We start from the raw sequence: 16,817 nt of genomic DNA, 5'->3' as shown, positions 1-16,817 counted from the left end.
TCCCTTTAATTTTCCACTTACTGGTGAAAACATTACATACAATTTGCTTAAAAGTATTATGAAAAATTTATATAAACATCTTTTTGCATGTTAAAACTTTAGGAACACCCACTGTACACTATTTTAAATTAAATGACACCACTTAATACAAAGGAAATAGTTTTTCATTTTTAACTCAATCATAGGCTCAATTAATATAAAAAGATTAAATCCAGATAAATCATAAATTACATCAATGCAAAATGCTGATGATTGCAACTGGAATTTTTATAAGAAGTATTGAGCATAACCTCAAGTCCAAGACAAATTTACCACACCGGGAAAATAGAGTATAGCCTATTGTATAATACTGTATCATATCATATGCATTAGTATCTTAAATAACCACAGGCTCCAACCAAGGTATGCAGAATACCATCTTTGTACACAACACACAAGCAGATGGGCTACAGCAGCAGAAGACCACACTGGATCTTACTCCTGTAAATTAACAACAGGAAACTGAGGCTACATTTCACACAGTCTCACCAACACTGGACAATAGAAGATTATGGTCTGATGAGTTTTCAGCTGAGACATTCAAATGGTAAGATCAGAATAGGTGTAAACATCATGAAAACATGGATCCATGTATCCACAGTTCAGCCTGCTGGTGGTGGTAGTACATGTAATTGTCATGATCTGTGTGTTTTTGATTTAGTTTTACTGTCCTATGGGGTCATTGTCTTTTCTGGTTTCCTGTTTTACTTTGTTGTTCAGTCCCCTTGTGTACTGTATTCTGCTTTGCTTCCTGTTAGAAAGCTCACCTGATTTAATTAGAAAATTAATCTGTTCCTTATTAGTTCCTCAGTTTTTTTAAACCCTTGGTTTCAGTTTACCTTTGTCAGATTTTCCATCCTGTTTCCCCATTGTGTCTCCTCTATTCCTGCTTTGTAATTAAAACCCCTTAATCCCCTTAATCTTCAAATTATAACAGAAATGGTTTAGAGATATTTCTTTTTGCACATTTTTTTGCCCCTTAGTACCAACATGGCATGGTTTAACCACCGTAGCCTACCTGAGTATTGTTGCTGACCATGTTCTTCCCTTTATGACCACAGTGTTGCATCTTCTGATGACTTCTCCCAGCAAGATAATGGACCATGTCACAAAGCTCAAATCATCTAAAACTGCTTTCTTGAACATGACAATGAGTTCACTGTTCTCCAATGGCTTTGGTGAAAAGGACAAAGACATCAGTTGGTGAATAATGCAGTTATGTTTCAGGATGAAATTTAGACAGATGTTCTATTTTTGGGGTTTTGCCTTCATGACCTCTGGTTAAAAGGATAAGTCCATCAAAGTGCAAAACATTTTGAATGTGCAAAAGTCCAGCTCCTGCCTGACACAGGAACTGCCTTCCCATCTGTTTCAGTCTCGATCCCTGGGTGGTTCTCTGATTCTTTAATGAGAAATCAGTCTGTCCTCGAAGCACCTGAAACACTTCCTGACTTGTTCAGCAAAGGAAACAAACTAAATCCACCTCGTCCACTGAGAGAAATGTTACTTTGGAAAGGATTTGGCGGCTGAAACTAAATTCCCAAAGGAAAAGGACAGTTTTCTGCATGGTAGCGATCTGCTGACAGACGAGTCATGATTGTTTAGTTGTCTACCTCTGGGACATCACCTTAGCGACTGGTGGCCTGCTTGATGTACCGACTTGGCAGAGCTTTGCCCTGGAAATCACATCAAATGGATGTTAAATACACACTGTAAACTGTTTAAGCTGGAGGGTACAGATGTAGGTCAGCAAGTTACAATGTTGTAAATTCTAATACAATGTTCCTCAACATAAATAAGAGGAAATAACAGATTTTCTTATCTTAAAAAAATGACCTAAATGCAAGTTAAATCATTCAAGTTTCAAAAAATTTAATCGGAGATGCTGAAATCTTCATCAGCAATGCAAAAATGCATCACTGCTAATAAAACAGGGTCCTCAACTGACTGGACTTATATAAGGATAAGTTCTTCATCAGAAGGATGTCTTGCAAATCTAAAAGCAACATTTTTCCTTAAAGAATACTCAAATGCAGCTTTCTTTTTCTAGAAACACTGGACATCAGTCTTTTAAAGCGATAAATTTTTATGCAGTCTGTAATTACGCCCATCTTTTAAGGCAACTGAAAGAGCTTGAGGAAGAGGCTGGCCTTGAAATAAAGAAGGAAGAAATGATGAGAGAGCAGACAGGAGGGAGGGAGGTTAAGAGAGAGAGTCTGAAGGAGGGGTTGGCGGGGGGGTTGAAGGGAGAGCTTGTTTCAGTTTGCAGTGATCGCTCATCCAGGAGCCTGTTGCACTCAGGGATTTTTGGATTTTTCAGCCTGGATGCTGTAGCTTGGAGTCGGGTTGTCTTTGGCTTCCCCGTCTACTTTGCAGCAACTGTGTATGAGGACGCTGCATGTCTGGCATGCAGACATGGGCTCCTTGTTTCGATCTAGGATTACTATATGCCTGGCCCTCACCTTGGCTCAGGTGATTGCTGTGACCTGCCAAGAAGATACCAAGAATGGTGAGTGACAGCTGGCCAAATATAACTCCTTTATCTGATATGTGATTGGTTCTCAGTGTTGTTTCCTAACATGTTTCAGTCATAATGGATAGCTCCTCTGCTTCTGTAAACTTTTGTAATCACAATTCACCTGTGTTTTTATTTTTCATGTTTACTACATGGATGACTTTAAATAACAATGTTTCTTTGGATTTGATATCTGCTTATGATTCATGATTAAGACACTAAACACTTTTACTGTATATCTAGTTTTGTTTAAAAAAAAAAAAAAAAGGTTGTTTTAAAATTTTTTTTTTCTCAGATTTGTCATTTAAAATAAAAAAGCAAACTATCTAGTGATGTCAAACTTAACTGTTGTGCCTACCGAAACTTAGACCACATTCACTGGCTTTGTGGTTAGCAAAGAGAAGTTACAAATTACACCCATGTTCAACAGAGAGGCATGTTATCCTCTGATTAAAGACAATTTCCCTGTTTGTTGATCTGCTAAAAGCCACCAGATGATGATTAGGAGTGTGTTAATGCAAAACATTTGTCAAAACCTCTTTGTATAGGAATTATCAAAAGAAATCTGAAAGAGGAAAAGTAACTAAATCTCAATTTTAAGGTGGATTCCCAGAGATGCATCTGTTTTTGTTCGTTTTATAAAATGCCCATTGGATGTGATCCTGAGTCAAAAATATTTTCATCCCATGCAGATCACACTAAAGAGTGCGCAGGGCTGGCTGGTCTATTTCAGTGTGAGGCAGAGGCTGAATGAGGGGGTTCTAGATGTCACAGCTATAATGATGTGGCCTTGTGGATGGGAAGGACAAAAGCAGGGCACTAATTTTGGTCAGACTTTGAGCCAAACGCAGACAAGACACACCCAAAGTGAGAAGATGTTGGATATGAAATATGCTTCTTTTGCTTTTACCCAACTTCACCTCCACTGAAGTGTATACACGCTGAGAATAAAAACTTCATTTATACACATGTTCACCAGCTGTGTATAGGCATTAATCTTTGAAATTCAGCTGTAGTAATGCTTAAAAATGAACCAAAATATAAAATGACTTAATTTAACAATAGAGGCTTAAACATTTTGGCATGAAAATATTTTTTAAATATCTAAACCAAACCATGTGCTAACCTTAGCCATGCACCTTGATCTCCTAATAACTATTAATGAGTGTGAGCAATTAGCAAGATAAATATTTTCGGGAATAAAAGTGAATGCAAAACAGAAAAACTTCTTCCCACCAAAAACTCCAACCTGCCACTTTAATAGGACATTTTCTATCCTATTTAAGAATGGCTACTGTCGACATCAACATCTATGATGGGAACTGTATTGTACATACTTAAATAACATGCAATTTGCAAATGGATGGACTGCTATGACAGAGCTATGAAACTAATCATAAAAAAACTATACTTAAATCAGATTAACATCCATCTTACCCAGCTTTCCACCAACATTTAAATGCACCATATAATTGTGAACCTTTGAGAAGTCTGAACACATGAAATGAGTCTCAAAATCTGTGTAGGTGTGCAAAATATTAATGTTTTACAGTTTCTACTGTGTGATGTGTAAAGTTATTTATGTTTTTTTTTTAAATAGCTTAAAGGGGCAATAAGTGGATATTTATCATTTCTAGAATAAAGGAATTAAAGAATATGAAGAACTAGAGGTGTAATTTCATCTGGAGTATAGCATGACGTCACACGTTGCCTCTGTGTTGATTTCCAGCTCTGTGTTTACCAGCCGGTCCGGCCGTGTGTTCATATACATTGATGTGAATCGCCGCCTCCTCTCTCCTCTCAGAGCCTCACCCCTCCTTCCCTATAAAAAGCTTCAGCCAGCGAGCAATGGCAGCGTGTAATTTCGTAGCGAAATAACGGAGAGCAGAATGAAACGTTTACCTGTAGATGACCAGGATGACTTTTAAAAAAAACTACTGTCTTTGGGAAGAAGTTATCGGATAAAGAAGAGGACATAACCAGGATTAATACTGGGCTTGTATTTCCGAAGTGGACAGCAGTGCGAGAGCTAAAGTGGCTACTATTTCACTCAGAGCTAGCTCATCTCCTGGACAGCAAGTAACAACATAAACCAGCTCTAAGTCAGCAGTTTCTGATTTTTTTCTATTTGTTTGCACATGTTTGGGATCAAAGCTTTAATTTGATTTGATCAAAGTCCTAATTGACTTTGCCACGCTGTGTTGCATGCTAGGATGGGAGAGCCAAACAACAACAAAACAATAAATCTAAGGGAGAAAATATATAAAAAGAAGAAAGTGATAATTACTGGGAGTAACTGAATCACTTTGCTAAATATCTACTGATTAATGAGCCAGGATTGTTCCAAAATTTAATCCAACACAACATCTGTACTTTACAAGGACATTATATCTTTTTATACATTAAGCATTATGTGTATACTATAAAGTCATATGTAGTGGATTTTATTACTCTAATTATAGATGACATTTACTAAGGGGGGTGTGGTAAATTGTGTTGCCTCCTCCACTGTCTACTTGAGTTCAGCAGCATTTGCGTTAAAAGCTGTTTTGTCTACATCCAACCTTTTAAACCAAAGTATCTCCTAACTACATATATGTCTCCTTCTGTGTCATTATATTCAACTTAAATGTTTTGGAAGTTTCGCCCTCTATTTTCACTACTTAACATCGCCAATAACACAGTAGCAGTGAAAAAAGGTTGTTTAAAAACCCAGTGCTGCTGTGCCACATTGCCAATGTTTTTAAGGGTATTTAAACTACAAGACTATTTCATATCTTGACAAAAAAAAAGAAAAAAAGACATGTTTAACACCTCATTGTTTGATCACTGTTATGTGGAGGCTGTGCTGTGAAGTTTGACAAGATTCTTCTACATATAATCAGCCCTATGGACTCAAAGCAGTTCTCGGCACAGCTTTCTTTATCAGATTGTACAACTTCTTTCAGTCACGTCCTCAACAGGTGGCTGTAGAACAGACTCTTCTCTCCATGACAAACTTAAAGAAGACTAACCACATCTTTGCTGCAAATAATGAAGAACCAAAGCTATGTGAAGAGACCTTCCATGTTACATTTAAAGCTGTAGTCCTGGAAGTTTAATTTAGTTCTTTGGCTTGTTAAATGCTATCAACAGGAAAATGTGAGCTTCCAACTACTTTACTTTCTCCAGTTTTATTTGGATTTCTTTTGGTTGTGACTATAAGAGTTTAGCGACAACATAAGCATAGTTTCAAAGGTTATAATAAATTTAGTGAAAGTTCACAGGGAAGTTTTTTTTTTTTTTTTTAGATGTTTTCAGATCTAATGAAAATATAATCATATTTCCATTTGTGGCTAATATATTTTTATTATTTAATACATAAATTAATAGAGAATATATTAGGAAATTGCATATATTCAATGAGTTATTACCTCTTTTAGTTCCCTTTAACCAAAATGTAATCTTATTTTTCTGGTATTGTTTTATTTTAAACATCTACTTATGTAAAATATGCCAGAAAACTAAAATGTAATGTTATTTTGTTTACTAAAATGTAGATTATTAATATGGAATAAAATATACAAATGTAAATATTCCTTTTAAATCATTACATTGGCCACTAGAAACCAATCATAATCATTATAACTAAGGTAATGATGTTTATGGATATTCAAGGACACAAACGCTCTGCAGCATGAAGGATCTGCAGGTTTCATGGCAGGAGGTTTCTCCGGGTGTGGCACCTCATTGCTCTCCCAAATACAGTCAAACCACAAGTTCTACCCAAGCCAAACGTATAATACAGCCGCTGTGGTTTCCCCTAAAATAACTGCTGCTTTTGAAAGCCATCCTCTTTCATGGGGAGAGGCTCCACCACATAATTAGTGCTTAGGGATGTCACTAAAATGACTGGATTAACATGTGCTCACAGAGCCCAGAAAACTAGCAGGTGGCACAATTCCTTCTTCTCCCCAACATTTCTGCTTCAATTTGCAGTTTCATGGAAGTTTTTAAATGATTTAGAATTGGAAAGAGCAATGAAGTATTGAGCTAAATTTGTTTGTTTAAAGGGCTATCTCTTTCTTTTTCTTGTTTCAACAGGTGACTTTCCCCTTATGGGTTAGCTTTTACTTTACCCCCTGTGACATTTTAAAACTACAGGCCTCATCTGTTTGATGTTAAATCTCAAGTGTTGACAGACAGTTCTGTTGCAGAGATGATTGCAAGCTTGCACACAGACACATTTTTTGACGCACAGCTAGAAGCTGTTGACTTTAACCACAGTCTAGTCACTCACGGGCACATTAAAAAGTCCCGCAGGTTAGCTGCAATTTGCATAAAAGTGTCAGTCAAAGAGGACATCATTTTTATTTATGCTCTTCTTCTTCTTCTTTTTTCCTGGAAAGTGGAATGGTTAAACTGTCTCATTTGGAAACCAGTTTATTGTGGCCTTCAAATGCAAGCATAATGAAGTGAAGGATTAATTATTAGATGTAGAAGCTCTAGTTAAGCAGAAATCAAAGGTTTTCCTTCTGTTTTAAAGGTTGCTTGTAAAATTTATTACATTGTATTGAGAAGACACTTTGAATAAAAAAGTCTGCTCAATATAATATCAGAAGTTAAATAATGATCACAAAGAATTGCAGTAGCTCTATTTTTATTTGTAATTTGAGCTCTTCATTTTTATGCTAAAGCACTTTAGTAAAGCTTACTGCAAATTAGCTGAAGGTATAAATGCTGTGATTGTGCTGAATAATAATTGGCAGGCTCCTGTTAAAGCTCTGGCACATGGGGTAGGCCTCCAATAAAACCACCATTTTTTCTTTTTATTATTATTATTTTTTTAAATTCTCATCTTAAATATTTAAAAAACAGATGGTTTCTTCAATTCCCAGGATGCAAATTTTAACAGACACTCATAACTTTAAAACATTGCACCGTCAATTTAGCTAATTATATGTGGTCTGTAGACTCAGACAGTGTAAAACCGTTTTATTCACAGGTTCAGATGAGTTTTCTGCATCGTACTTGTTTTTTCTTTGTACTTTAACCTTTTATTTGCTGAGGGACCATATGTGTACACTTCACTAGACATACAAAATGCCTCTGCATGCTAGTCTGTGAAGTTGTTGAACCACCATGAGTTACCCACACTAATCATCAAAGATCAGGGCTTCAGCATTAAAAATAAATAAAAACACTTAGTTTTGACCTCTTACTACTGTATAACTTTTCTATGATTAAAATGTTACATTTTCAAGTATGTCAGGGAGTGCCTGATATTTCTACATATATTTTCAGTGAAAAATTCAATGTTTCTGATTATAACTTCTCAAATGTGACGTTTGCTGCATTTCTTTGTTAAATGAGTTTTCACCAAACCTGCAGCATGTGACTGAGAATTGTTTTATCTGCCTACTTGGCTTCCATTGTCCAGAAATAAACATTGTATGGAAATTATAAATGTGTTTTAAATCCACTTAATACAGTTCTTGCAGCTAACTTAGCTACATAGCATGATGCTACCTTCCTTCTGTTTTCAGTAGCAATTCAAGGAAAGGTCAGTCAACACATTTGATTGTTGGTGCTGCTGTCTCACCAAGAGTCTGGCCAGCTTTTAATTCAGTTGTAAAACCAAAAGGAATCTTAAACAGTGGCCTCACTTGAATAAATGACCGTTGACTGAAATCCACAGCCTCATCATATGATTTTTACTTTAATGTTTTACCATACCGGATTATGCCTTTTATGTCCCTTCCAAATGGACTTGGACATGGATTTTGGTTCTATGTATGCAGCATAAGTAGAAATGGTCTGAATAATTGCTTAAACTTCTTTAAGTTCTTTCAGTTATCATTGATATTAGGATCCTTTCCTCAATGCTTTATTGCCCATATATTAACCCACATCCAAGACAAAACTAATGACTATCTGTCCCAAACAAAACAAAACAGCAGCTGGTGAAATCTAGTGGCCAAATGTAGAAAATACAGACGTGTTATTTTGCTAAAATTATTGGTATCAAATGAAAGAACATTTAAAAAGTCAAATCCAAAATATAAGTTATGGTAGCCTATTGTTTCCTGACCGTTATGGGGTTATTATCAGAGCCGGCCTCAGTCTTTCACAGTAGAAGTACCTGAAATGTTGACTGCTGCTCTGCTTGCACAGATAGCTGTACAGAAAATGGGAAAGTCTACACCAACAATGAGATATGGAGCCCAGAGCCATGTCGAACCTGTATGTGTGACACTGGGGCTGTAGTATGTGAGGACGAGGTGTGTGAGGAGCTCAGTGACTGCCCGATGGCGGTGACTCTAGAGGGCGAGTGTTGCCCCGTGTGCTCCAAAGCAGCACCAACTCACATGACAGACACTACTGCAGGTAATTGGAAATGACTGCAGCTGTGCATTCATTATGAGGAACTTTCAGCTTATCTAGCTCCCTTTCAGATGTTGTTATATGTTATTATGGGGGATTCAGTACTGTGTGCATGTAACAGGTTACCAAATACTTTTAATCAATGAATAACATCTCAAAGACCAGAGATTTCATGTCAGGTCTTGAATGCTGTTTGCTGTCATGAATGGCAAATATCTTTCTAGATCAATGCTAAAAATGCTTAGATTTTGTTAATAAAATAGTTTTTATAAATAGTTTAAAAACAATTAATTTAGATAATTTAACCCAGTGTTTCTCAATCCAGGTCCTTAGGTCCTCAGGATCCACTACCCTGCATGTTTTAGATGTGTTCCTACTCCAACACACCAAATTCAGATTAATGAAATTTCTCATCAACTTCTCTGCAAGCCTGTAAACGAGCTTGTTAAAAGTTACCTCTAAACATGAAGGTAGAGGGTCCTGAAGACCAGCATTGAGAAACACTGATTTAACCTACATCACAAGTACCATGAAAGTAATAAAATGTGACTCATCAACAAATGATTCCAGTTTATTTTCTTCCTTGTTTTTTCCAGTCATCCTTTGAATTTGATGATAATGACAGAATGAAACTATTTTCTGGACAGTATATTTTTTCATGTAAAGTACTTGAAATGTAAAGCTAACAGTAATTACATATTAGCTTGCAGGGTTAGCTAACTTTGAGCTAATATGATTCATGTTTGCGTGCTTTGCAAGTCAACATAAATAAAGTTAGCTAACACTTAGCTCACACTGCAAGCTAACATGTTAGCGTAAATACTGTTAGCTTACTTTGTCCTAAATCTCTTAAAAACCTTTTTCTTTGGCCTATTATGTTGTTAACATAGCAAAAAATAAATGATTAGAAGAAAAAGAGTAATCCATTAATAAAAGAAAAATAAATGATAAAAAAAAATATGTCAAGAATATTTGACTAATTTCTGCTTTCAATAAATCAAATGACTTGAAATGCACAAGTGTTTTAATAGTTTTAGACAATTAGACCTATACTCACAATGGATGGATGTTTCTTACATTACATGCCTAAAATATTCATTATCCCCTCCCTTTCTTTCTTTCTTTCTGTCTTTCCTTCTTTCTTTCTTTCTTTCTTTCTTTCTTTCTTTCTTTCTTTCTTTCTTTCTTTCTTTCTTTCTTTTAATAAAGAATAATGCACTACTTAAAGTAAAACAAAGATGTATGGTTTCTCATGGGTAGGTAAAGTTGAAGAAGTTATTATTATTATTATTTACCTTTTTTTTTACCTTTTTGTTTTTCAACCTGAAATGTTAAAGTAATTTCTACTGTTTGACTTTAAGTTGAAGTAGTCCATGCTGCCATGTGGTTCAGTTGGAAACAGTTACTGTTACGAGTTTTGTGTTAACTTATGAGTACCACAAAACCATAAATTGTTAGGGCTTTATATCTCCCACAACGCTTGTAAAGAAACCAAGTATCAATTATTTGAAAGGAATTTTTGAGCAATACACTTTTAAAAAAAATCACAGTTTAGTTCACACTAATTATCTCTGATGTGACCAGAGGAATGGATTTGGAACAGTTAATGGTCAGAGTATAGAAAGTGTGAAGTGGCATAATCTAATTGAAAGCTTGACTGAAAACCCCATAATGACGTACACACTGAAAGGGAATCGCCCACAATTCTCATGTAGTTGCTGTTCTGTCTCATGAAGATACCTGCACAGAAAATGGCACAACCTACTCCAACAATCAGATATGGAGCCCAGAGCCATGTCGAGTCTGTATTTGCGACACTGGAACTGTGGTGTGTGAGGAAGTGGTGTGTGAAGAGCTAGGGGACTGCGAGAAAGCCAAGGCCCCTGAGGGCGAGTGTTGCCCCGTGTGCTCAACAGCCACACCACATGTTCCTGACATGGACAATAAAACTGGTAATAAATATTTTGAACTTGATGTTTGAAAGAGCAAATTTAAACATTGGGTTTTATGTTTTATAAATATCTTCCCATGGTCTATTTGTGTAGAAAGTAACGCATCATTTACACTCTTAAAACTAACTAGCGTATTAAGTTCGATTTTTTTTCCTTCCTTCTTTGGTGTGTTAAATTAATGTTGTCACTGTATAGGAATCCTATATTAGAAGTAGACATCTAAAGAGGTGTTTGTCAAATCCTGGAAAAACTGAAAAGAAATTTTAAATCCTGCGCTGAGGGGGAAGTTTTGTTTTGTCTAAGTAAGTAACTCAAGATCACACAATAATACAAATTGTGTTATAAATCACACAATTTCATTGTGGCAAAAAAATAGACAGATTTTTGGTTGTTTTTGCTTTTTCTTGCTACTTTTCCAGCATAGAAGCAAATTCCACAATAACAAATAATATCCATATAATAGTAATATCCACAATGATGAAACAAATTCCTCAGAGTTTACCTTATTGTTTGCATTAAAGTAAATTATTGACCATGTGATGGGACTATTAGAATATTAACACACAGAAGTAGAGCGCATAGACTCTCCCCTTCTGTTTTACTTAAATATAGAGAAACATCCGATAATGTGTAGTCTTCAAGATGGATTTTAATACCATTTTTGGTTGAATTTATTTTATAGTTACAATCTATCATTGTGTCCTAATACATATGTGATTTTTTTTTTTTTTTTTTTTTTTTTTTTTGAGGCTGTACCTTTAATTTAACCTTGACCTTGTTCTTTTGTGCAAAAATATGCTCCTATATGGGGTCAACTAGATGTATTAAACGTAGGTACCAAATTTTCACCAAATTTGCATGTTATAATTTCTTTTATCACAAAAAGCTAAATGCTACATCGGAATTAGCTTAAACATAAGCACAAAATTCAATGCAGGTGTTTTCACCTTTAAGGAACAACAAAATCTATGACAGAATCTGGAAAGGACTTTTCAGAGAACCTGAACATGTCTCTTAGCAAGAACCAATGCTTTTCATGTTAGATTTCCTCCCATTTTTAGACTTTAAGTCTGTGTATCCTTTCAGTTTAGTCACTGTTTGACTGGATTTAGGCACCAAAATCTACTTGGTTAAGTTTAGGTAAACATTATGACTTGATTTAAAATAGAGCTCTTCACGTCTAAAAACATGTTGGAGAACTTAATTTTTAGGCATTTAGCTTTTTTTCCAAAATATTTTGATGGACAAGACCTAAAAGGTGTCCGTAAAAATAAGAAAATTGACTTATCAGGTCAAAAGAAACTTCTATTTAAAATACACCGGCCTGAAAGCTGTGCACAGTGCCACATAAGTGATTTGTCATAACTTGAATCCAAATCCATGAATAAAAACGTTTTGTACATGACTATTCCTTTTCTGCTTTTTAAATCTACAATACCATGAGCAAATCAAGAGCATAAACCATTACAAATGTTAAAATGTTGATGTTTTAACTGGATTCACTGACAAAATATGACTGAGCATACTGATGCCAGTTGCTGTTCTTCTTTACAAAGATTCCTGTACAGAGGGCGGTAAAGTGTACTCCAATGATCAGATATGGAATCCGGAGCCTTGTCGAGTCTGTATGTGTGATATGGGGACAGTGTTTTGTGAGGACGTGGTGTGTGAGGATGTAGGTGACTGCCAGACCACAGAGATCCCAGAGGGCGAGTGCTGCCCCGTGTGTTCAGCTGCAGAACTGCAGCCTCGTGCAGAAACCGGTAAACTGAAACATATACTGCACATGTTTGCCATCATCCTGGACTCTTTCCTGCAGGATTCATGATGTTTTGATCCTGCACTCTGCAGCTGGTGGTGCTCTTTGTCCTCTCTCTCAGCCTGAAGACTTCCTCTTCAGGCTTTGCTGTATGCACACCACTGTTAAATGATCATTTTTAAACATGTCATTTTATCACAAATTTCCATTTGACAGTATTTTTCACTTTGTAGAGGGAATACATTTAATCTTTACCAGATAAGTTCACTTCTCAATCTCAGTGTGTGCAAAAGAAAAAGTCTGCTGCACAAGGACAGGTTGAGCAAGTAACTTATGGACCAAATGAGGTGTATTCCTATTGGAAATCACTGCTTCTGTCATTTTGTGTCATGTTATCTTGTTAAGCACATGTTTCTGTACATTTTCTCATAATTTTAAGAACAAATGGAGGTTAAATGATACAGCACAGGAATGATTAGAGGCATGGTTTTAAAATTTAAGCATGTTAGCTTTTGCTATTTCTCTTAAAAATATGCATATTTAAATTTTTTCTCCTTTCAGTTCTTTTTCCCTATACTTATTTTTGCTTTTAAGTGGATTTGGCTTGTATTATTCCTCCCACTTTTAGGCAGCCAACAGTCTGGGTTTGTACTTCAAACTTGTTTTGTTGTTTCAATGCAATAGGATGGTAATTATGGAAGAACACACATTTCAAGTACATTTTAAGAAACCAATGGCTGCCTGAAAATTTAGGGGAAAAAAAACTGCCAAATTTGGAAATTTATTTCTAGTCACATTTTCTACAGCTTGTGATGCTAACCGAATTTGTTTGTTTCTGTTTCATGAAGACACCTGTACAGAAAATGGAAAGGTTTATGCTAATAAAGACATATGGAGCCCGGAGCCATGTCGGATGTGTGTTTGCGATATGGGGACCATTGTGTGTGAAGATGTGGTGTGTGAGGACCTCGGTGACTGTGAGAAAGCAGAGATCCCAGAGGGCGAGTGTTGCCCTGTGTGCTTAACTGCTATTTCAACACTAACTCCCAATACAGACCCAAATACAGGTAATAGTTTTTTTTTAATGTGTATCAGTGCTTTTTATGACACAGCATATAATTAAGTGTAGGTGGCTGCACCTATTTTGTGGCCAGGGGGCAAAATGTAGCTTTTTGGGTATTTTTCCTCTTTGCATTTGGCTTTTTGGAGATCTGCAAGATAAAAATTATTTTTGAGAATGAATATTTCTGTCTTTCATTATATCAGTATTCATTTTTGCCAGTAAAGGTTCTTTACTGGTAAGTGTGGGTTTTAGGTGTGACAACATTTAACAACAGTAGCAACACTAAAACCGTCCAGTTGGTTGATTTTATTTGTTAATTTGCTAGCAGCTTTTGTAGTGTTTTTGCTTATTTAATTGATTTATTTATTTATTGTTTTTTCTTTATTGCCAGCCCCTTTTTAAAATATTTCTATGGTAAGAGGTTGATCTATGAATTGGGCCCAAAGCCTGGTTGTAATGAGGAAGAAGATCATTTCTGAGGAAGGGGAATATGAGACAGTGTGCCATGTCAAGTATTACATTTGTGTTTGATTGTTTTAATGTGCTAAGAATATGAAAACAACTTAACAATCATAATGATGAATAAAAGAATATTGCATGTATAAATTCTTGTGATAAATATTTGTGGTATTTCAGCTTAATTAAAAAGATCACGTGAATACACAAGTTAAATCTTAACTTACACTCCAGGACTCTTAATTAGGTGCTAGGGTTGGATCTGTATTTAGTTAATTTACAATCAGAAAACATAATGATTTATGAAGAATTATATGCAATCAAACTAAATGGAAAAGAGAAAAAAGATAACTACTTCATTGTGATTGTGTTTGGGTCTGCAGCTGTAGATGATGATAAAAAGAAAAGCTGCACCTTTGAAGGGGAGGTCCACCATCAGAACGACATTTGGAAACCTGCACCTTGTCAAGTGTGTGCTTGTGACAACGGTGTGGCCGTCTGTGATGAAATTCAATGTGAAATTCTGACGAACTGCGAGAAGGTCGTCACACTTGAGGGACAATGCTGCCCCGTGTGTGACAGCTTTGCTAGCGCCAGCAGGAGGATAGGTGAGAGCAATTCAGCATTAACTTGCACATTACCTTTGCTTTAAGAGTCATTGTTTTATTTTTATCGTACCTAAAAAATATACCTTACTAATCAGCAACTAATGGTCAACTTTCTTTTTAATGTTTACCAAAGAAATCATGGGCTTTAAGGTAAGAGATTGATACCTACACACTTATATTTTTAGTAATAAAAAACATTAAAATAAGAAAATACTGATGTGATTCTCTTATAGGGGCAGAAAGGTGAACCTGGTGATATCCCTTATGTAAGTATGTCATCTAAAACAGAGTAGACATCAGTTTTAAGATTACATTATAAGAAATTATTATTTTTTTTATGTGGACTCCAGTCAAGAGGTGAATGAGTTTCTGTGTATTGTTTAGGTGGTGGGGAACCCTGGACTTCCAGGACCAGAGGTGGGTCACTAGATTGTATTTAAAATATGTGTTAACTATAAGTAGTGGCAGGTTCAATAATGCTCACGTATTTATGTTTGGAAAACCCAGAGTACAATTCTTTTGTCAGTTGGAAGATGGCTTATCATTCATCTGATTATGTCATATTTTCTTTATTGTCTCTGCTGTTCAGGGTCCTTCTGGAGCTCAGGGACCCACTGGACCAAGAGGCTTTAAAGGCAGACGGGTGAGTCTGAGGCAAAATAAATTTTTTAAAGGAGGGATTTTACCACCTCCTCCACTCCCAAAACAAAATCGTGTCCATACAACACTGTTTACAGAAAAAACTATCCATCCAAATGAAAATGGGCAGACGGACTATGTAAAACTTGTCAACAGTAGCTACCAAGTTTCCTGCCCTTCGATGTATGGGCTAAGCAGCTCAGTCAAAACAGTGATGTTGTGAAGATACGGAAATTCTCTCCCGTTTTTCACCTTGTTCTCAAAGGTCAAGATCCAACCGAACAATACCACAAAGGATGGCTTCAGTAATGTTGTTATATCAGACTCCCAGATTTCATTCTTTCAAGTCAGTTCAATTCATACAATTTCAATTCCCAACAAAGTCATCTCAAGGTACCTTAAAGATACAGTCCAATTCATAATGTGAATAAAATCTAATCCATTTAAGACAAATACATTATATGATCCACATATGCCCAATTTATCATAACTATATGCCATTTTATAAAAATGCTAAGGAAACTAAGAGATTGTGTTGAATTTCCTCATTGATTCAGTTGTCCATCAGATAAAAACATAAACCAGTAAAAACAATCAAACCAATTAAAAAGACTGTCCCATACAGCTCATACGCACAAAAGGATTATAATCTGAATAAAATTAAATATGAAGGGTGGGGAAAAAAACAAGAAAGAACGGAAAAAATGTACTTACAAAGAAAAAAGTTTGTGTAAGGATGAAAAAACTAAAAAAAGATGCTAACTGATCCATTTTTAAACTCATAGAAGAAATTAGACTAAACAAACAAAACTCAGTTTAATTTAATGTAGCAGTTTACTCCATGACACAATCAGATGTCTCTATTCTTTAAAAAAGTTAACTAGTAAGTGTACATTTATGTGCAAACATGTAATAAATACTGCTAGCAAGGCTAGCACCAGCGCTACTTTGGCTAGGTCGGGCATTGCTATGAAACCAAAGGGGGAACGTGTCCATATTTCTGATGTCCAAGAAAGCCAAAAAAGACAAGGCCACATGTAAATGTTTCAGTGTCTTCTCTTGGTTTTTTTAACCATAGGGATTCCCAGGACCTCCAGGATTTGATGGTGAGCCTGGTGTGCCAGGAAATCCAGGAGAATCAGGACCCCCTGGTCAACCTTCCCCTCCTGGGGTGAGCTGTTTTGCAACAGTGGATTAGTTTCTATTGCACACATCCCATGCACACAAAAGTCACATTATACTAATTTATTTTTTAATAAATCTCTTCCTTAAAGGGAAACCTGATGTCACAGATGGCCTCAGGTTTCAGTGAGAAGTCAGGTCTGGCTGGGATGGTGGCAGGAACAATGGTGAGTGCAGCAGAGGTGTACAGGAAAATAACTGTAAAGTAGGTTTAATATATGCAATATGGTTATTTTTGTAA

General features: G+C 35.9%; 1 protein-coding gene across 2 annotated transcripts in view; it reads left to right on the top strand.

The window, feature by feature from the left end:
• Positions 1–2,313: 2,313 nt before the first annotated feature.
• The window catches only part of LOC121635897 (collagen alpha-2(V) chain-like), a 29,552-nt gene continuing 15,048 nt past the window's right edge, over positions 2,314–16,817 (top strand). Inside the window, exons 1-10 of one of the 2 annotated variants that reach the window (XM_041979294.1) lie at positions 2,314–2,548; positions 12,426–12,632; positions 13,477–13,695; positions 14,531–14,755; positions 14,889–14,905; positions 14,989–15,021; positions 15,140–15,172; positions 15,345–15,398; positions 16,473–16,565; positions 16,669–16,743. In XM_041979294.1, coding sequence (XP_041835228.1) covers positions 2,425–2,548; positions 12,426–12,632; positions 13,477–13,695; positions 14,531–14,755; positions 14,889–14,905; positions 14,989–15,021; positions 15,140–15,172; positions 15,345–15,398; positions 16,473–16,565; positions 16,669–16,743 — 1,080 coding nt within the window. In that variant the 5' untranslated portion in view covers positions 2,314–2,424. The remainder of the gene's footprint in view (positions 2,549–12,425; positions 12,633–13,476; positions 13,696–14,530; positions 14,756–14,888; positions 14,906–14,988; positions 15,022–15,139; positions 15,173–15,344; positions 15,399–16,472; positions 16,566–16,668; positions 16,744–16,817) is intronic. The other variant, XM_041979295.1, reaches the window with a different exon arrangement.

Source organism: Melanotaenia boesemani, chromosome 24, assembly GCF_017639745.1.
Source record: "Melanotaenia boesemani isolate fMelBoe1 chromosome 24, fMelBoe1.pri, whole genome shotgun sequence".
NCBI lineage: Eukaryota > Metazoa > Chordata > Actinopteri > Atheriniformes > Melanotaeniidae > Melanotaenia > Melanotaenia boesemani.
Note: the sequence above shows the minus strand (reverse complement) of the source record. Positions and strands in the feature narration are given on the sequence as shown.